We start from the raw sequence: 21,746 nt of genomic DNA, 5'->3' as shown, positions 1-21,746 counted from the left end.
TGCCCCTGGTGAGCCGTTCAATGACTCCTTGGAAACCTCCATTGCCTTTCAATATGTCGTAAGAGTAGGACCTATCCCACCTCTAGATACCTTAGGTTGTGTATATACACAAAGACCACAAATACAACTTTTATATTTCTTTGTCATATGAGTCAACAATAAAACAGCTATTGGTACTTTAGCTGCAAAATTACAAGTGTGCTTGTGTCGCAATATACTTTCCGCTTTCACAACTGTTGATTTAACAATGTTTTCTAGTTAATGGGTCCTGTAAACAGGGTATTGTTAGCTCACTACAGCAGATATAAATTACTGTCATCTATAAATATAGATAACTTGATAACTTAACCATTTGCTTTGTACTAGCAATTGTCACAGCACATTGGCAACTTAAGCAGTACTATCTGGTGGTGGACTGATTTGTGAAGTACTGAGACTCCATTTCATTATCTTTTGCCAGGATAATATTAATGATTTAGTCATGCTGTTCTTCTTTTATACACATCAATATACTATTCTAGCCATCACTATTAATAAAAATGATAACCATTAGGATAATATTACTGCTGCACAACTTCTACTACAAAAGCTGTAGTTTGTAAGATGTTGAGATCATGTCCTTGGTGTTGTTTTCTGTGAATATGTGTGTTTTAGCAACCTGGAGAAAGTTGCCCCTCATAATTAAAAAGCCCTGAAAACAAGATGATTGCAGTGTTCTTCTTACACTCAATGAAGGCTTATCGGGGTGTCTCACATTCTCACATCTCACATTTCTAAATTTACTTGAAATCACAAGTTAATTTATATTTTTCATTGACTCTGTGACAAAACTATTAATTAATGAAAGGTTACTCATAATTCACCAGGCTACTGTTAGTCCAAATAAAAGACAGCAAATAAAACAGTTTATTAACCTGAATGAAATTATCATGTCAATTATCATGTATTTCATTATCAGAAATACAAATGCTAAATAAAAATAAAAATAAGCCAGAATTGCATTGTGGAGGATACTTTAAAACAGTATCAAAACCCTCATGGAGGTATATTAATATGTACAGAAGATAGAACTGCAATACAAGTGACCAACATAAAAAAAACCCCAAATAACACAAAATAAGACAACGGGGAAAACTAGGCTCTAACAAAATGAAACGGTAGGTAGTTGACTTCACTGAGTATAAATTAATTAATTAAATAAATAAATAACAAAAGACAAGAAATGGAAAGAAAAAAAAGCAAATAGTTTAATTTTCATTGCAAGATCCAAAAATGAAAAAGATGCAATTTTTAGTTTTTGGGGTCAGAAATGGAATATACAGAATATAAATGCCACTTCATTTTCTATTTTTCCTAAAAAAAAAAATAAATGAAAAAACACACTTTTAAAAAAAAAAAATGTCTGGAACCTTAAGTTGTTTTGGGTTTAAAAAAAATAAATTAAAAAAAATAATTAGATAAATAAATAAAGAAATTTCTGTAGATGAATATGGTTTCAAGTCAATACAGGTCTAATAATAACCAATACTAACAATAGGTTCAGTCCTCACTCTTTACTTCTCTTGCAAACATTTTGAGGCCTATGCGTTGAACGTTGTTTTTTTGTTTGTTTGTTTTTTAAACCCCAGGACAACTTCTGGATTCTGAAAAATGAAAATGGCTTTTTTTTTTAATTCTCCATTTTTTGTTTTCTTTGTGTTTTATTTTATTTTTTGATAGGAGAAAAACAAAATGACGTGGCATTTCATTTCTATTCCATGTGTTCCGTTTCGGACTCTATTTTTTGCCTTTAGATTTTAAAAATAAAAATCAAATAAGTATTTAATTTCTTTCTGTTTTCTGAAAGGAAAATGCAGAGACCAAAAACAACAGTGACCTACTGACCCTTTATTATTTGAGCTCTGTAGCGATACATCTCTTGTATCTCCTCGGTTGTTCTTGGTTGTCCGACAGAGATTAAACGCATCATCACTTCCTCTCTCCCAAGCCGCGCCTGCTTTCCTCTCGGTGGGACAGGGGGCTGACCGACGGACGGACGACAGCCCATCAGCAGAAAAAATACCATGTGAAGAAAAAGTATATAAAAAGGGACACGGGCAGCGAACTTGCGAGGGTGAGAGCTAATTCCTCCGTCTCACCAGCAGCAGCACCGGGTCAGCGTCTCTAACGGCTCGGCGGAGAGCGAATGGACAGAGCGGGAGAGGACAGTCTCACCAACGGTACGAGCTCTCCGTCCGTCCGTCCGACCGTTTACATTGTGTCTGTGTGTGTCCGTCAACCGCGGGGGGTGGTGGAGGATTCACCGGGTCAAACTTTGAATTGAGGCTTGTTTTCTAGTGAGAGGGTTAATAAGGTAGTAACACGTGACAGCTGTTTGTGCCTTTTCTGTGTCTGGGCTAAAAAGTTGTAGTGTGTTGCTAACGTTACGTGTCGCATCCGTAAACTACCTTAGCTTAACCTAACCTGTCATAGTGGAGAAACGCCACTGCTATCAAAACTAAAGTCTGTTTAGTCCCCCCCCTTCTAATTTAACTGACACTAAACCGCAACTTCTGCCATGTGTTACAGTATAGCCTCTGCCTTTGTGGTGATACTAACGTTACTCATAAACAGATGGGCTACCCTTTAAAAAAAGAGCCGCCTAGTTTCTTTACCGCAAAGCAAGGTGGCGTGTGGACTGAGTCATAAATCAACAAAAGTCATGAAATCATCCCTTTTAACACCTTATTTAATCTCATTATCAATGCACATACACACTGTGTTGCTGTAAGTGTTGTGGGTAGAAGCAGAAGTTGTGACAGCAACTCTTTGGTTGTTGTGTTGAAGTCTGTATTCCTGTCAATATGTGTTTCTCCCTCCCTAAACCTGACCAAACCCTCTAGGGACTGTACTTTATTTATCAGAGGAGGGGGTGGCTGCGGCGTGACTCTTTATTTTATTTTTGTCTATCTTGACACTCCCTGAAGCTATAAATGTTATTATTTCCTAATCACTCGCCCTCCCTCCACCATAAATTACTTTTTTTTTGTATTCACATAAAAATGTAGGTAGTATTGGAGCCAATGCAACTAGCACACAGCATAGTTATCACCAAAACAATCATCTAGTTCTTAAGTAAAATGTAAATCCTTCTTATATATGATGCGTTAAAAGAGCGTCCGGAATTTTGTTTTTCTGTATTTACAGTTCCTGGCTGTGATAAAAGCTGTGATTTTGCAGATTATTAAGGAAAACATAAGGGATGCAGGATATTGGATTTTTATTTATTTATTTATTTTTTTTGCTGATATCCAATATGCCAGTATATATATCAACTCATTTGGCAGATAATCAATACTGATATTGACATAGCCACTTTTTTGGAAAATAATGCAACTTTTTTCCCTGAAAAAAGACTCAAAAAATTGAATATACCTTTTCATCTATATGCCTGTACTCTGGTTTGTCTTTATATTTATATGTAGTTTCATTTATTTACTTATTTACTTAACCATCTGTTTAATTTTTTGTCATTTATTTTCTTCATACATAGTTTCAGATATATTGTTTTGTTGCCTGTGCTGTATCATTTACCTGATGTTTTGTACATATTCACTTTTCAATTAAACAAAAGGGGCGGGGGGTCGCATTAGCAGAAATCTGCATGTTGGCCAATTCAAATATTTTATTTTAAAGCCAATATTGGCCGATACCGATAATGTACTAATATTATCATTCATCCCTAACAAACATGCCTTTCAAACCTGCTTTCAGGGTTTGAAACGAGTCCCTCCCCAGTGCTTAATAAAAAAAAATAATAATAATGAACAGTCCCTAACCCTAACCACAGAGGGAGGTGCTTGCATTAACAGGTGGGAAACTCTGTTCAATGAGGGAACACATTTAGACACAACACAGGCTAACAGTTTAGGGTTAATAAAGGTAACACCAGGCTTAATGTTTGTTACACTGCCAGTGCCTATTCCCAAAGTACAAGATGACTTTACAGCCGAGGAATGTGTGATCGTCTGTCCCGCTTCAACTCCAGTGTTTCCCCCACATCTGTTTGATATTCAGTAGCTCTGAAATCAGGAAAATATGAGCATTAGGGAGACAATGAGTGAGTCCCTGGTTATAAAGGAAATACATGACAAGCAGTGCAGCCTTGTGATGAGTGTCTTCTCCAAAAGTTGAACACCCCCAAGGTGAGAAAGTACGCAACTCTTTCTGCTCTGACAGGTCAGTTAGTGGCAGGGGAGCAGGAGCAACTTGGCCCTTTTTATGGTGAGGAATGTGAATAAAAACATGGCCTGAGAAAGGGTTATAAAGGCTGATGCCTTGGGGAGTGTCCCATCACAGGGCTCCCACTGAGTCAGTCTGATGACACAGACTGTGAGAATATCTAGAAAAAAGTGTAATGGACATGCCTTTCTTGATGACATACCAGTTCAGACAGAGACGTATCAGCGTAAGTCCTCTGAGGAATGAGACAGACACTGTAATGGGATGATTCAAGCTGAAGTGGGTGAAACAGCTGCTGTTGGGCCTAGCTTATATTGCGGCCTACGTAAATGACTGAGCCCTTGTTGAGCAGCCCTTGATTGTACATTGCTTTGTTTATGAGTTGAAGAGGTTTGTTGTGCTCTGGGCTAAATGGTGACTAATTGGCTTGGCAAGACAATGGTTGGTTGTGCGTGTGGTTGGCACAGGAGTGCGTGTGCTCACGTATTAGTGTGTGTATGTGCGGCACTGATACAGAGTCGGATGACTTAAAGCCTGAAAGTCATCGCTTTCGGGGTGTCCTTGGTAGGGCTGCCCCCTGAGTTGAAGATTCAAATCACCAGTTGGAGACCCCTCGGTCGATTGAGATTGCCAGCAGTTTTGTTTGTTTGTTTTTTTGCTAGTCAGAGTGCTGTGCATTGTACTATTGGGGATATATTGATTTTCAGATTTGCTGAGCAAAAGCAAATAAAAAAGAGTGAGCACTCTTGATTTTAATGCTACTCTTTGGTACAGGGAGCTGCAGACATGCAGGTGACGGCACAGAGAGGGAGAGCTCTGCACTGTAAGGCTCTGACATGACATTATTCTCTCCTCTGCTTAGAAGTGGTAAATTTACAGCTCACAGTAACTTAATATGATACAGCCTCTGGCTTTTGTTTGTTATCCAGGCAAAAAATGGTGTTACTGCAATTAGCTTGTTAAATTAAGTCAAGTCAATTTTATTTATAGAGCCCATTATCACAAAACATGGTTTGCCTCAGAGGGCTTTACAGTGTACGACATCCCTCTGCTCTTAGACCCTCACATCACCCAAGGAAAAACTCCCGAAAAAGAACCCCTGTAACAGGGGGGAAAAAAAAGGAAGAAACCTCAGGAAGAGCGGCAGAGGATGATGAGGGATCCCTCTTCCAGGACGGACAAACGTGCAATGTCGTAAATAACAAATGAGATACAACATTAACTACATTTCATGAGTGGTGCTGTCACACTGAATGTCCTGTTGAGCCCAAACTTTAAAACTTTATATGGAAAAACAAAACAAAACAGAAGAAACCCTGATTCATCGAATATTTGTATTGAACAACAAAATCTGATTCAAATGACATTTGAGCCCAAGACTGTGGTTTAGAAGAGCCTGTTTTGGGCAGATGTTGCAGTTTTGCATTTTTAACAACCTCTTAAAAAGACTTCTTTTTAAGGCCAGAATCCGACATGTGAAAGCTTGAACTAGCTGACTTTTTCTTCATGAATACCTAAAGTAGCAAGCTGTAGTGTGATTACAGTGGCACAGGGTGTTTGTGTTAAAGAAAAGTGCCATTTAAGCTTTTTTTTCTGCAGTGTCATTTCCTCTACCCCTGCATGTTTGTGTGTGCAGGTGTGTGTCCATATGACCTTGTGTGTGTGTGTGTGTGTGTGTGTGTGTGTGTGTGTGTGTGTCAACGACTTCAGATCACTTTGTACTACCTCCTACAGTTGTGTGAAATAAAGTGAGTGCAGACTCAAGCTGGCGCACTCTCCTCCTTCCCTACTGTAATTGATGCCATCTGTTTTGGCTGTGCTAACATAGTCTGAGGAATGTTGCGATCCATTATTTGCAACCTCCTTCGCTGCTGTGGACAAGAGCAGCCAATGTCACTGTCTGAGCCAAATTAGCCAGAGGATAAGCTGGCTGTTTTTGAGTAGCCTAATAGATTAATAGTCTTTTTAAGACATACAACCAGGATCTTTACCAGAAGGTACACAAGTGAGATGCTCTGAGGGTTACGGCCTGTTTCCTCAGAGTCAGCCCTTTTTCTTCCTACTTTTACCTCCTACTGTTTTTACACCCATTTTATGTGCTCTTTTAGTATCTTCTTCCCTTTTCTTGACCTCCTTTGTCTGACCTCTTTTTTATTCACTCCTTTTTCATCTCATCTCTCAACACTTCAAATCAAGATAATATCCCAAATCACAACATTGCCTCGGGGCTTTTACAATCCGCGCAGAAGACGACACCCTTTGTACTTTTGACCCTTAGTTCTGATAAGAGAAAACTTTCAGCAACAAACGCTTTAACCAGGGAAGAAGTTAAAGACGCCATCATCTTACTGTTTCACCAGCTTCTGCCTTATGGTACCTTTGTGCTTACATTAATGCTTTAAAAATGTGTTTTTCAAATAAGTTTGCAGAAAAAATAAACCAATGACTTCACTTTGAAAAGTATTTATTTTCAGGCAGTCATTGAAGTAACATTTTGTTTTTTTAAAGGTCCGGTGTGTTGGATTTAGGGGGATTTAACAGGAGAAATGGAAAATAATATAATACGTTTTTGTTTTTTTTAAGTGTATAATTACCTGAGAATAATCGGGACTTTATTTGAAACCTTAGAATGAGCTGTTCTTATCTACATAGAGAGCGGGTCCTTTTTCACATAGTACATGTTGCACCGCTATCTTTCTACAGTAGCACAGAACAGTCAAACAAAACACTGACTCAAGATAGGGCCATTTGGGTCTTATGCATTTTTGCACTGGCCATCGCAGTAAGCAGTCTCTCTGCATTGAGCTGAATAGCATCACAAAAACACAGACTTTTAACATAAAACTGCTTCATGCAGTGGTTTTCCAGTTTAGGCTCCTAGTAAAAAACCTCCTGATCAATGAACACTGGAGGATTTCTAAGCAGAAGTTCACATTTGGCACATGGGAGAAATTTCATCTGGTTGCAATCTGCAATCTGCACCGTTAGATGTCGTTAATCCAACACACTGCTCCTTTAAGGTAACACAAAATTGAATGTGACAAATATTGCAAAAGTAGCTCTGTTTATAGTTAGTCTTGACAATGGTTCCAAACATTTCTGACTGAATGCCACCAAAAAACATCCTCAATGAATCCACATTGTTATTTTTCCCCTCTCAGGTAGCAGACACATATACCATGCCGACGAGTGATGGCCCCAGTCGCTTCCCAGTCTTTGTGGCTCCGCCCCACGGCAACCACCAGAGGTCTCCAGGTTATGTCCCCGGGCGGGTGGCTCCAGTCCGCTCACCACCACCTGCCAAAGCTCCACCACCTCCACCGATAAAACCTCACGGCCCCCCGCCAGAGCGACGAGCCACTTTCAATGTGTCAGAGGAGAACCAGCGTAGGGAGCGTGCTCAGAGTCTCCAGCAGAGAAAAAACACATTTATCTGTTGTGGAGTGTCAATCGGGGCTTTCTTCATCACCCTCATCCTTGTCCTTAGTCTCTCAAGTGGAGATGTGTTAGACGGTCAGTATTACAAATGACTGATTCGAAGGTTTATGGTTTTTGAATGAATATCTCTTGATGTCTGTTTATACCATCTTTGAATGTTTTTGGATATCCCTTTCAGGTGAGATGTGTGAGGTTTCTCTAATTTGTCACTGATTTGTTATGTTTGCAGAGAATTGTCCGGACCACAACCCATCCCTTAGCAGCTGGAACCCAGGTCACCAACCAGAGAAGGCTGTCATTGTTAGGAGGGGACATTTGTTCAGATTGGATGCTTCCGCTACCTTCCACACACTAACCATCCAGTCAGGAGGTAAGCATGTCAAGATGCAAGATTTCTAAAGTTGCATTTTGAGTTGTAACATGGATGGACTTACATTTATAAAATATGAGAACTGACATTGTTCAGCTTATGGATGTGTGGATGTAATATACACTACAAACTGAGATGTATTTTCACTGCCTCTTTACAGGTCAGGTAGTTTTTGCAGACAACACTGATGGCTCCAAAAACATAACCTTGAGAACACGTCACATCCTTATAGAAGAGGGTGGAGCCCTTCACATCGGTGCTCCCAAATGTCGCTATCGTTCTCGCGCCACCATTGCCCTTGTGGGCCGCTCTGACGACAAGGCAGTCCCTGAAGTGCCTGGCATGGGCCGCAAGTTCATCAGCGTCATGAGCGGTGGGACTCTGGAGCTACATGGTACTGAGAGAGTGTCCTGGTCTCTGCTGACCCGAAGTGTCCCGGCCTCCGGTCTGGCCACAGGGGGTTATGCCTTCCAGCGGAACTTCAGCAGAGGCATCAACTTGCGCGTAGTGGACCAAGACACAGCTGCTGTGCTTTTCTCTGAACGCTACGACACGCATGAGTCACGTAATGACAGTCGGCGGCTCACCCAGCTGTTGCGGAACCTGCCGGTGGGCCGCATTGTCACACTCGCTGTTGGAGACTCAGCTGTCAAAAGTCTTCTGGATGAAACTAAGAAAGCCATTGAAGAGAAGCTCGGCAGCAGCTTTGTCTATGATCTCAAATACAGGTAAATAATGCCAATTTATAAATATGGGAAATGTTGTAAAGACTTATAAAGTATTTCATTTTTAAAATCGAATTATGAAAAAACATACATGGTCTGTTTATAGACGTTGCCCTGGCGAGCGTGTCTGCTGTCAAACTATATAAAAATATGTGTGTGGGTTTGTGTCTCAGCTACAGAATGTGCCAGCTCTTGTGGAGTTTGTGTTGCTTCTCCATGGTGTGTTTTTTATGCAAGTCCTTGGGAGTGTTTTGTTTATTCTTGGTCTCCTGGGGCTGATAAAAACGATTAATGTGTTTTTGTTTAAGCACTAAAGTGAGACCCCTCACTTACTTGGACTGACAATATCAGCACTTTGTTCCATTTTCACCCTCCTTGGAAAATATCCTCTTTCATGTATCTTTCTTTTCATTTTCAGTGTTCCCCTGAATATGAGAGTTATTCCTTTTCCTTTTCCCCGTGTTTCCACTTTATCATGCTCTGCCAGAAAAGGAAGTGTGTACAGGATAATGGGTCAGAGAGTTTCCAGGATTTGTGCAAAATGTTGCGAATCATGAGATTTTATGTCAGTCATGCAAAAGGACAAATTTTTGAGGTTTTTAATGTCATCCTGTCCATGAGGATTTATGCTTTCTTTAAGCCCATAAAGTGAAAGAATTGGATTTTAACTAAACATGACATTAGATTTTCTGTTACTGCCACTCAAACACATGAACGCACACGTAAGCTTCTTTTAACGGAAAGTCGAAGTGTAGCATTTCACTCCAGGTTATTTGTAGCTCAGCCTGGTTTGGTCCTTGGTTGACTGAAAAGCCAAGTGCTACGCTAGATTCTCCAGTGTCACATTTCACCTATGGGGGTGGATGCCAAGTCCTCAAACAAATCCCTTTAAAATCCAAAGCACAGTGGTTTAAATGGATCAGACGATATAGCCCTGCGTGTGTTTAGAGCTGCTTGTGTGTGTGCACCGATAAGTTAGTGGTGTGCACTCTCTTCTAATCCTGTCTCCATTTATTGGGGCAAGGATTTTGTATCTTAGCTTTCTGAGGCTTTGCTTTTGGAAGGAGGAAACACATAGCACATATTTATGAGAGAGCATGCAGTTTAATGTCTCGTTAAAGTCACATAATGTTTGGCTGAGTGACTTTAGGCTCAGAGTTGCGTGGCAAAGGCTTATGACCTGTAAGAATGAGCATAATGATGAAGTGTTGATCAGTTTATGACCTGTTATGGTGTGTTGCACACAAACAGCAGGCCATGTAGCTGGAACAATTCAAATTGTGGTGTGTTTTTTGTTATTTTGCATCAGTGACACCATGTATACTTAGATGCCCAAAGGCATGTTTCATGGACTTCTTTAGTAGTTTGCAATCTCCAGCTTATGCTTGATTTAAAAACAAAACAATTAGAAACTGGCACATTACCCAAAAAGCCTTTGAAATTATATAGGTTGATCTCAGGCGTCAACCGTCCTTCCTCCCGCAGATACATGAATGCGTTGGCTCCTGCCTCGTGCCTGTTGACCCCTCTGTCTTTAATCTTTGTCTCTCATGAGAGCACTTAAACACACGCTCATGCAGGTCTGCAGTGAATTCACCTCTTGCCGCCACTCATTCACTATTTCCCCTCAAACAATGAGGTTGTTAAAACACTGATGAACATTAAATCAAGGATGTCACAAAAGGAAACAACCACTCTCTCTGAGAGCAGAAAGCCACACACTGAGGCCGTAATAACAGAACAGAGTGGATCCCCAGATGGATCCTGTTTGTGTATCAGCAGGGTGTGTGGTGACATAACACAGCGTGTCTTTCATCTACAAGAAGAGGTGTTTAGGTTGTGATTGTGCCATTATTATTATTATGAACAGAGACAGATATTAACACCGGGGCACGGTGAATTTGGGATTGTTTACTGTTACGTGGATCAGACCAAGCACTGCCTCGGTGGAAACAAGAGGCTTCTGCTGAGGCTACTTTCCTCTTGTCTATCATAATGTACAACTGCCTGCCCAATTGGGATTCCATAGGGTTAAAAATAGGCTATTGAATGGTTAAATTATTTGAAAAGGTCATTTGGTCGGGGTCAGTTTGTATTTAATGGTCATGCCATAGTGTAGAATAATGGTCTTTAAATGTTATTACGTCCATGAATAGCAAAAAGGCTGTAAGATTGGTCAGACTCATTTAACTAATGCTGGACAAAGAAGCAAGAGGCTGTTCTTTAAAATCTAAGGACATGACATTTGAGCCATCCAAGGCTTCATGTCTCAGTACACTGCCTTTGTTTAGGTCATACGCCCTCAAAAGCACGCCCAATCCCTTTCGCCATCCACACCCAAGCTCCTTCACTCAAATGATTTCAGTCTCTCTTTCTTATTTAATCACTATAATCTCATTTAAAAAATAATTTGGCATTCCTGCTTCATAACATAGTGTGCAATCAAGTGAGAAGGGAGGATTTGGATCTCAAATAAAAAGTTGGATTTGAATGAAGTTTGGGATATGGCAGGTACGCCCATTATTCCTCCGAGTCATATCAACGCCCTTCCTGATATCCTCTGTCCTCCTTTTAATAGTCCCTTGACTTCTATGATATATTTTATTTAGAGCTACCTTTCTTTGACTTTTTATTATGGATATTCAGTTGCCTCCTCCTATCCTGTTTCAGGCTCGTCACTGACATTTGCTCTGCCTGCAGGGCATTAAACTTGCGGCTAGTTTAATCTCTTTTTCAGATGACCTGCTTATGTCTCTTAAGTGTCTGTTATCATCTGTAGTCTCAGTGAAAGAGGTTAGTGTGTGTGAGCAACAAATCATTGTCCTGATGCCTGACACACACACTCAAACACAGATGAAGTCTATTATGCAATTCAGGTCACACCCTTTATCTGACAAGCTGTCACATCTGTAAGATATTATGTAAAAATTCCCTTGTTGCGTCTCGCTACTGCAGCCACCATCACCTCTCAGTGTCTTAACATGATGGTTGGGTTTGTCTGCCACTAACACTGGGCCATGTTTGTTGCATAGTTATCTTCTCATTTACGGTATTTGACATAAAACTGCAAGACTATGATTAGATAGGCTATATGAAGCACCATTAACTTCTTAGTGAGCCTCATCTCAGAGAATAAATTCCAAAAAGAGTCTGGAAAACTAAGGCCCAGAAGTCAGTCATTTGTTGTTCACTGATACAGATGTGTGAAACTACTCTGTGTACTGTAATGTCTGAAAATGACTCCCTCTCCTCTCGGTGTCTCTCCCACCGTCTCTCTCCTCTTCATCCCTCTGGTGTCTCCAGACAGGCGTGGGCTTTGGTCTCAGTTGTAGGTGGTGGTAATGTGTCATGCTCAGAGGACGTTAGGGAGCATGAAAACCACGACACAGGAGGGAGAGCTCTGGCAAGACGGAACTTTAGCACTGTGGACGGAGTGGGCTTCTCAGTCACCGCCTACAGCGAGTGGAAGAATGGTGAGAAACAGCTTGTTATGTTATCCATTTCAAAACCAGTTTGAACATACATGATTCAATTTTGACAGCAATTAGAGATTTTATAGCCATCAGTCTTTAGGCTTAGTTTGAGCCTTCTGTCATTTTGTGTTGGTTGTTTAAGTTTGATGCTATTTGTCTGTAGTTATTAACAGTAACAGGCCTCAGTATCATGGAGGCTGTTCAGGTGAAATGGGCAGGGTTCTTTAGCTTTGGGGTGGTAAAGGATTTGGAGGAAGGTGACAGGGTCAAGAATGAGGTTTACCATGCACCAAATACCTAACAGATCAATCATCTCAACATGAAAGACATTCTTGTGCCCTGAATAGGTGACAGTGGTTTTGTGACCATGCTGTTAGGACAAGTACCAGGACTAAGGGCAGTTGAAAATGTGTGTTGGGTGTGTGTGTGTGTTTGTTTTGGGTGAGGCACGAGCACACCCGTCTTTATTTATTACGGCGGTGCACGTCTGCCTCTCGTAAAATATATTTTGACAGTGAATCGATTTTACTGTTGAACATAAAGTGAAAAATGATAGTTTCCATTCTTTAGATAATCATGTTTGATGCATATTGCTCACAAGGGGACAATATTAACAGCTGCTGTTCACAAACATTTAATTTCTTTTCTTTGCTTGTCTCGGTGGTTTAAAGCTATCTAGAAGCTGGAATACTGTATACTGCAGAAAAACATACAAATTGCTATTTATTTTAAATCTTGTGGTCTCTGTTATCCTTATGTCTGTCCACACCCCATTAATTTGCTACCATGGTTATGGAAACTTTTAAGTCCGCGTAAGGAGATTTGTTTCTTTCTCGCTTGAAGAGCCTCTGTTAGATCCTTAATCCTCCGTATAATACATATATACTTAAGATCGTAAAATGCATCAGAAGTTTGATCTTTACAGTTTAAGTTTCCCGTCCTTTGTGTTTTAAATGAAGTGCTATGTTGTCCCCCTCAGGTTTCCCCATCTCAGGCTTTCAGGTGGATGCTGTGGACCAGGTGGTGCTGAACCTGCAGGATGAAGTGAAGAAGACCTGGCAACCCGGGGATCAGATTGTAGTCGCCAGTACAGACTACTCCATGCACCAGGCTGAAGAGTTTACCTTGTTGCCCTGCTCTCACTGCAGCAGCAGGCAGGTCAGGATACAAGGTGAGAGCAAGGCCACTGGTGTGTGTGTGTGTGTGTGTGTGTGTGTGTGTGTGTGTGTGTGTGTGTGTGTGTGTGTGTGTGTGTGTGTGTGTGTGTGTGTGTGTGTGTGTGTGTGTGTGTGTGTGTTCGTGTGTTTTCCAAATGCTGCTAAAATGTGCAACTGGTAGCTAGATCTGCTTCAATCACCAGTCAGAAAAACAGGGGTTATCAGTTGTAGTGTTTTCCATTAATAACCTACAAGTAGACTACGGCAGGTTGCCGTAGTCTACTTGTCCCGCCATAGTCTCAATGAATGGAGCTTGACTGTTAATTAGGAGTGGTATTATAATATATACACCCTTGGGTTATTTATAGTGCAGGAGTGGCAGAGAGTAGCAGCAGAACATCAGGTGCATTAAAAGTGAAACTTAACCATTGACTCTGCTGGGGCTAAAATTCTCTTACACTTACAAAAATCTGCAAATGTCTTTTGTCATCCATTGATTTGATAAGTTGTGAACGTATCAACAGATCAATTATCCACGACTAGTCAACTGCAAAGGAGAAATAAAGAACTCCACCTGCACCTACACTTGCACTGGCAGTCTGTGGGAAACACTGAATTGAGAGGCTGGAAGGTTTTTGAATCCACCAGCCACAGTGGCAGGTGGGCAGAAAATGAAATCTCCAACCCTGGTGTGTGTGTACATTGAGTGAATAGATCTGGTTGCCCCGGCTGCAAACTAAAACAGTCTTTGTCTGTGTCAGTGTTTGTCCTCTGAGGGCCCATTCCATTCATGTGTGCGGCTTGTAGTTGGACTCCAGTTTTGCTCTGCAGGTACCCTGTAGCCACAGCTGCTGTAAAATATGTTGAAGGACAGATAGAAAAAGGAAGATATGGACAATACAGTGCAGTCATATTTCATATCAGAAAGCCTATGAGAAGACTCACAGGCACTGATGTGAAAGATCTTATACCTCTTCATTATAGTCAATAAATATAATTTGTAGATGTGCTACTAATTCTGAAGTCCAGAGAGATCTAATTTCCTGTTCAGCTGTTACGGTGATGTAAGACTATTGGGGGAGGCTAAAAAGAGATTGCCAGCTTATGTTTTCATAGTAACCTCATCTTATAATAACCATCAGTGGTTGTATGGATTTACATACATTGCCTCTGCTTCACACACTTCCACTTTCTTCTGCTCCTCTAATGTCTTTCTCTATCAATCTGTTTTTGTTCATCTCTCTATCTCTCATGTTTCCTGATCTCATTCCTCTGTTGTAAACAAACACCAACTCCCTTCCTGAAGAGAAGAGTGTATTAGTGGGTGTGTATGCTTAGTGTTTGTGTTGCTGCCGTGAGGAAGGGCTGAGCAGCTGGAGTACTGCTGTGCGTTATCATTGGCAGCTGCACCCTGTGGGCATGGATAGTTTCTGCATCATTGAAGAGCTGATCATTTTGTGTTTCATATGTATTTGATTGCTTTTGCTTTTACATGTCTGTTAATTTGGTTGGTTGGTTTTGGGGCGTGGGAAGTTGTTTATATTCCAGTACGCGCTGCAAAGCGCACTTCCTGTGGTTGACAGTTGGAAGCCCACCATGTCCAGAAACAAAATGCCTCTGTAGTGCCACTTCCTTTTTGTGTCAGCTTTATATTATACTAAACGTTTGAGTCTGAAAACGACTTGTGAAACCGGAGATGTTCCACCATAATTAGAAGCTAAATAGTGTCGTTATTCAGCAAAATGTGTTTCCTCTAGTGTCCTTTTTTTTGGATCAGATGGATTGACATTTGTAGTCATACAGAGTAATGACTGTAACTTTTCCAGGTTATATCCAATTTTGCACCAGATTTTTCTTCAAAAATATCATAGCAAAAACAACTAGAAATCTACCTGTTTGTTCTGCACAGGGAAGCCTCAGTACAACCATGTCGGAGAGATCATAGATGGAATTGACATGCGTGCTGAAGTTGCCTTGCTCTCCAGAAACATTCTCATCTACGGAGAAATGGAAAACTCGTGCTATGGAAACAACAAGTGCCAGTTCTACAGCCATGACACCTTTGGAGGCCACATCAAGGTGGGTTTTATGTGTGTGTGCTTGAGTTTACAGGACAAGCCTTTGTTTAAACTGTGCTTTTTGCTGATGTATACGTTTGCATGTTTTAGCATGACTTTACATTCTTATCAAATGTCTCTGTGGCTGCAGTAATCTGTGTGACAGTTTCCATACTGCAGAACTAAAATGGTTATACATTCACCATTGATATACCCTCCTAAATGAGAGGGGTTATTTCAACCTTTAAAACAGATTAGGGTCAAACACGGCCATAACTGAACCATCATATCCTCACTGACCTACATGGCTCTCACATATAGGCAATGAGTTCACTGCAGTGATGGTCCGATTTCATTCACTTTTGTGGCAAATACACAATAACATTCCTAAGCCTCTATGTAACTGACCCCCCTTGTGCTAAACAAAATAAACACTCTTTTCTTTTTCTCTTTCCATTAGTTTTTTACCACATTAATCGTCTCCAACAAAAACATTCCCTTATACTGTATTACACAGTCTGCCTCTAAAATGATTGACCTCGCCACCCCCAAACTAGCAAACCTCTACAACAGAGCCATCACACACATAGCACTCACCACTGCATAATTTCTCAATCCGTTTATCACGCAACTCCCATCTGGACATTGTATGAATATGTATGTACATACATGCATGCAAGGACTCATGCGTGTCTTTGTGTGCATGTATGTAAAGCAGATATTTATGTCTTGAGGCATCATGTGCAGCATATATATTGCTGAAAAGATTAGTTTGTTATCTAAGTTTAAGTGTGTGTGTGTGTGTGTGTGTGTGTGTGTGTGTGTGTGTGTGTGTGTGTGTGTGTGTGTGTGTGTGTGTGTGTGTGTGTGTGTGTGTGGGGTGAGTTACAGTTAGCTGGAAGGATTGGCCAATACCTCCTTAACAGGAACCAGACTGTGTGGATTATGCCATAGCCACAAAAAGACCTCCTAGAGAGCATTGTACAGCATATTTGGATTATTTATTGATTCGTGTTTAACTGTATTTGCTCCCCAGTCCTTTTGTGTTTTGCATTTGTGCATCCCTGTGAGTGTGTTTCTTTTAATTCTTCTGTAACTCACATCTCTTATTCATCAAGAGGAACATCAGTGGTTTTAGTGAAGTTTGACTCACTGGAGCACGCTGCCAACTGAGCTATGGTTCATATCCCAGTGGGATCATAGGCAAACAGAGATTCTTACTGTAGACCTAAACCTTTAATTGGACCAGAGTGGGTAGACAGTTAGCCTACTTTTTTGGGGCATAATATGAACCTTGTGTTACCCTCCACAAGGCCAGTGTAATTTGCTTTAGCGGTGTATAATAGCTGATTGTTCTTGCTTGACCGACTTTAAAAATCACCCTGTCTTTTGTGACATATTCTCCACTCTGGCCTTTCTTTGTTTCCCCCTCACACATGGACAGATCTTCGGTAACTTCTCATCCGTGCATCTGTCCCATGTGGAGCTGAAGAACATGGGCCAGCAGGGCGAGAATGGCCGCTACCCCCTCCACTTCCACATGTGCGGAGATGTGGACCAGAGGGGAGGCTACAGGGAGCCCACCTATGTGGACGGACTCTCCATACACCACTCCTTCTCCCGCTGCCTCTCCATTCACGCCACCAACGGTTTGCTGGTCAGTAAAGTGTGTGTGATGAGTAAGTGTTTGAATAATGTGAGGACAAAGGAAAGACAATTGTAGACACATGAAATCATCTGTGTATCTGGGCGATGTATAAGACAGATCTCACTAATGAGTACCATGTGATGTGCTGTTGAATACTCATCAATTACAGCCTCCATCACTGGATTTCTGAAATGGCTTGTTTCCTCTTTCCTTTTTTCTTCCTCTCCTGCTTTTCCTTAAACTCTCCTGTCTTGAATTTTTTTTCTCCATTATTAGAATGATCTGTCTTGAAGTGTCCTTGGAAAGAGATACAGTAGTTTGCAAAACGTCCCTTTCTTTGGGCAAACTGTACATGTTTTTATATACTTAATAGATAAATGAAGTCATATGGCATGCCTGTCAACTGCTAAATCCCAAGGTCTGTATGCTGTTGTTGTGCTACCTCTTGACGTCAAACGGGAATGGTTTAACTTTTGTCCTTGAGACAATAGAATTGAAAGCGTTCTTCCTATCTCCATTGAGGAAATGGAATTCACAAAAGTTTGGATGACATTGTTAGACTCTGCTGTTTTTCCTGTTTTCCTCCTGGCACAGTGACCGTGTGAATATTCCTCTGTTGTGTGAAAGCTCTCTTGATACCATCATTCTATGCTCTGCTTCAGACAGGTTTAATAAAAAAATGCTCCTAGTCAGAAATTATTTCAGGTATTTTAAGTATTTAGGAAGTATTTAGGAGTCAGGGACATCCGTGTGGGAATGTACTGTATTTTCCTGTGGGTTGATGATGGTTCCAAGATGGACTAACTGAATGTTGTCTTAGCCCTCTTGTTTACCAGGATTTTTTTCTACGTATTTCCATTAGGTGTAAACCTCCTTTTCTTTTGGAAAGCTAAAGTTTTCCATGAATGTGATGCAACACTATATTTATTTTCCTCTCTTCTCAAGAACTCTAAAAATTCTCATTTTGCTCTTTGACCCAGGTGAAGAACACTGTAGGCTATGATACCTTGGGTCACTGTTTCTTCCTTGAGGATGGGATCGAGCAGCGCAACACTTTCTACCACAACCTTGGCCTGCTAACTCGACCTGGGACTCTGCTGCCTACTGACCGCAACGAGACCCTCTGCACCAGCATTAAGGACAAAGTCTACAAGGGCTACACTCCCTCACCCAGCACAGAGTGCAAGTAAGAGATTTGGATCATGACTTTGTGTTTCTCTGGTTGGAGATTTGAGTGCAGAGCAAACTGTAAAAAGACAACACGAAAGAGAATCTTTATTAATAGCTACAATGGATGGCTCAACAACTGTGGCAAAATAAGAACTTAGGAAAAGATCTTTAGCTTTTTTGCTTTACAATACAATACTGTTAGATCATTGAGGTGATCAAAGTATGGATACAACTATCAATTATCTACCAGTATATATACTGTATATACTTTCACACACCCATCAGAGAGAATTTGTCAGTCTTGACAGTTTTTAACATTTTCGCAGATCCATAACTGCTCTGTAAGTACAGACACGGGTTTAAAATGATGCATCAATACAGGGTTCCTGCAGAATGTGGAAAAATATGGAATTTGATTATATTCATTTCCAGGTCTGGATAAGTATGGGAAAAAAAGAAAAGAGAGTATGGAAAGATATTTGTGCTTCCAGTCTCTATTTCCACAGTTCTGTTCTCGAACATATAAAATTCAGAATTTCTAAAAATACATTGATGACCAGAGTGGGACCAGAGTGTTTTCCATGGGGTTTGAAGCAGGCAGCCAACACAGCTAAAATGTTTACCACTGAGAGAGAGTGTGGGCCAGAGCAAGTTGGATGTTATTGAAAGCAAGCAAGAAAAATTGCATGCAACTGAACGCTTCTGTTTCTCAGTCGGCAAGACAGCTCTCCCTCACGTGTCTGATAACTCAAGCAAATCCAGACATCCAGAACCAAATTAGTTTGAAAGAAAATGCTGCAATATATTTTGAATTGCATATGTACATAGCATCACATACTTGTCTGAACATTGAGTTGTGCAGTGATGAAGTCATCAGAAAAGTAGACAGGCATCAGGCAAATCATACCTGTATGGCTGTGCTTATCATTTTTTCTATGGACACAGTGGAAAGATAAGGCTGCACATATGCTTTGAAAATTTAATTATTAACTTTGTCAACTTAATTTTTGTTCTTATTTATTAAAATGACAAAATATGGGGGGAACAATAGCACAGTGTTATTTATTGAAAATATTAGGGAAAAATGATACAAGTATTGTTAACATCAGTTAGCATACTTGCTCTTTGGTCAGAGATGTTAAACAGTGGAAAGTAGTCCAACTTTCTGCTAATGAGTGTGTGGACTGAACAGCCACAATGGGTAAATGGAAGTTTTCCAAAGGCTGGCTGTTTGCACTGAGCTGTCAGATATGGTCTGAAAAATCGACCAAGAAGTTATGGAAATTTGAGTCTGGAATTTTGAAATGGAAAATATGTAGGAAACCTGTCAACACATTCACTTACATTTTAGAGGTTTTTTTTTCGTACTTTGTCATAAGTTAAACGATTGACATATTGAAATAGGTAGTTTCGACTTTTTGAACCACTATCATGTTCACATAGAGGTTCATTTTCATCTAAAGCACTGAAGAGAAAGATGCCATTTCTTAGTATTTTTTAATATAGAAGGTCAGAACCATTCACCAGCAGCAGCTGAAATTCAGAGTCCCTGGGATCTTGCTAAGCATAAGTCTGAGGATAATTGTAATAACAGATAATAGCAGGGACACTGCAAAAGGACCTTGCCAAGCCCTAAGATCTGTGAATGAACCAGCATCTTGACTGTGAAGCAGCTTGATATTTAGGGAAGGAAATATGATGGGCACTGCACAACTGTCTTATCTTTGAAACCACACCAGTTCCCATTCAACTCAAATGACTTTTAAATCTCCCACACTGACATTAAAGTGTTTGACTCTCAGTTGAGTGTTTGTGTGTGGAAACCTGGAGATAGCGCAGACACACTCTGAGAGGAGACAGAGGGTCCATGTCCATGTGAAAGAGATACTGTAGTTAGTATTAGTGTGTGCGAGAGATATTGGCAGGGGAGTTTTATCCAAGCAATAACAACCTCTCCTCTCCACGGGATGTTTTTCTGTCGTAGCAAGAACAAGAAAAGTGCCTCTGTGAGAGAAGCAACAAGGCCTGTTTCCACTGGTCCTAGTGTGTGTGTGTGTATGTGTCTGTGTGTGTGTGTGTTGGCAGAGCTGTCCCTGTTCAGGGTTTATGTTGGAGAGGTGGGTTATTGAGGGAATTTGAGAGATCACATGATTCTTTGATCTCTGTCTTCTGCTTATTAGTCATAGTCTTTGTCATGCCAAGGTACTGCCCTTTAATATCTCTTTCTGCATGCTCTGTGTGTGTGCGTGTGCGTGTGCGTGTGCGTGTGCTCGCCCGTGTATGTGTGTGTCTGTCTGTGTTTGTGGTGGGTGTGTTTTCCAGGGCAGTTTCAACATTCTGGATCGCCAACCCCAACAACAATCTCATCAGCAATGCAGCTGCTGGTTCTCAGGTAATAACATCAGAGTTATGTAGGAAAACAACTTTTTACAAGTGATTAATAAAAATGAATGACTAAAGGAGAAGAACATCTTACTGATATATGAGTATAAGCTGAGCAGGCTTTGGTGTTCCTGAACTTTAGACAATGAAAATGGAAGATTTTCATGCTCATAACAAATTGATCCATCAATATAATAGGATTTAACAGGGCTGATAGAGGGGTGCAATAACAATAGAGAGAGGAGGGAGAAATATAAGATGAGGATCCCTCATCACGTCTCTTTTTCATTTTGGCACAAACAGCGTGGAGGTCCTCTGGGGAGGCCTGTGTACTAAATATTGGTAGGGGGTATGCTTGTGATATTTAGGATGGCCATCTATATCTATTCAACTGTAAACTTTAATCAAGTGTTGAGCTCATATAAACTCCTAGAGCTGGTTTATTCTCTCTGTGGGGCTTGATCCACATCAAGTATGACATCCTGCCTCCAGTTCTGCACATTGGTTTTGTATGTTTCTTCAGCACTCCACCTACGGATGTTGAGTGTATGAGTCCAGATAATGAAATTCCTGCTGTTGCCTGGTTGTACCATGAACGTGATTTATCATCTCATCTCTCCTCTCGTCCTTCCTGTTCCAGGATGCTGGCATATGGTTTGTGTTCCACAGCTCTTCCACCGGAGACTCCCATGGGCTGGTACCAGAGACCAAGGCAGAGCTCACCCCCCTGGGGATTTTTTACAACAACCGTGTACACTCCAACTTTAAGGTATTATTACTGTAGCTTATCTTTTACTGTTATTATTATTAGGGATGTCCCGATTGGATCGGTATTGGCCCCCATCAATGCATTTTTTAATCGATCGGGATCAATGTCGTAAATAGAGAGCACAGTTTGAAGCAGATATGAAGGTTTTATTGTAATGCCGCTACTCCAATAATTAGAAACTGGTTATTTTTCATGTTGAACTTAAGCTGCCACACCACCTTAAGTGGAAATGAAATTTCTGTTATTCATTTTTAGTGAACTAGTTTTACTATAGTTCACGTGCAACATAAATTTGAAGTAGCATTGTGATTATATTATTCATTTATAGTGTTATAC

The 21,746-nt window shown here is 40.7% G+C and overlaps 1 protein-coding gene across 1 annotated transcript in view; it reads left to right on the top strand.

The window, feature by feature from the left end:
* The first annotated feature begins 1,984 nt into the window (after positions 1–1,984).
* The window catches only part of cemip2 (cell migration inducing hyaluronidase 2), a 31,965-nt gene continuing 12,203 nt past the window's right edge, over positions 1,985–21,746 (top strand). The window contains exons 1-11 of the mRNA XM_042488029.2: positions 1,985–2,219; positions 7,383–7,734; positions 7,889–8,029; positions 8,190–8,757; positions 12,058–12,227; positions 13,207–13,398; positions 15,294–15,463; positions 16,886–17,098; positions 18,070–18,275; positions 20,582–20,651; positions 21,282–21,410. Coding sequence (XP_042343963.2) covers positions 7,401–7,734; positions 7,889–8,029; positions 8,190–8,757; positions 12,058–12,227; positions 13,207–13,398; positions 15,294–15,463; positions 16,886–17,098; positions 18,070–18,275; positions 20,582–20,651; positions 21,282–21,410 — 2,193 coding nt within the window. The 5' untranslated portion in view covers positions 1,985–2,219; positions 7,383–7,400. The remainder of the gene's footprint in view (positions 2,220–7,382; positions 7,735–7,888; positions 8,030–8,189; positions 8,758–12,057; positions 12,228–13,206; positions 13,399–15,293; positions 15,464–16,885; positions 17,099–18,069; positions 18,276–20,581; positions 20,652–21,281; positions 21,411–21,746) is intronic.

The sequence above is a fragment of the Plectropomus leopardus genome, chromosome 4 (genome assembly GCF_026936395.1).
Source record: "Plectropomus leopardus strain MGB_pleo_1.0 chromosome 4, ASM2693639v1, whole genome shotgun sequence".
NCBI classification, from domain to species: Eukaryota; Metazoa; Chordata; class Actinopteri; order Perciformes; family Serranidae; genus Plectropomus; species Plectropomus leopardus.
This window is presented reverse-complemented; position numbering and strand designations above follow the sequence as displayed.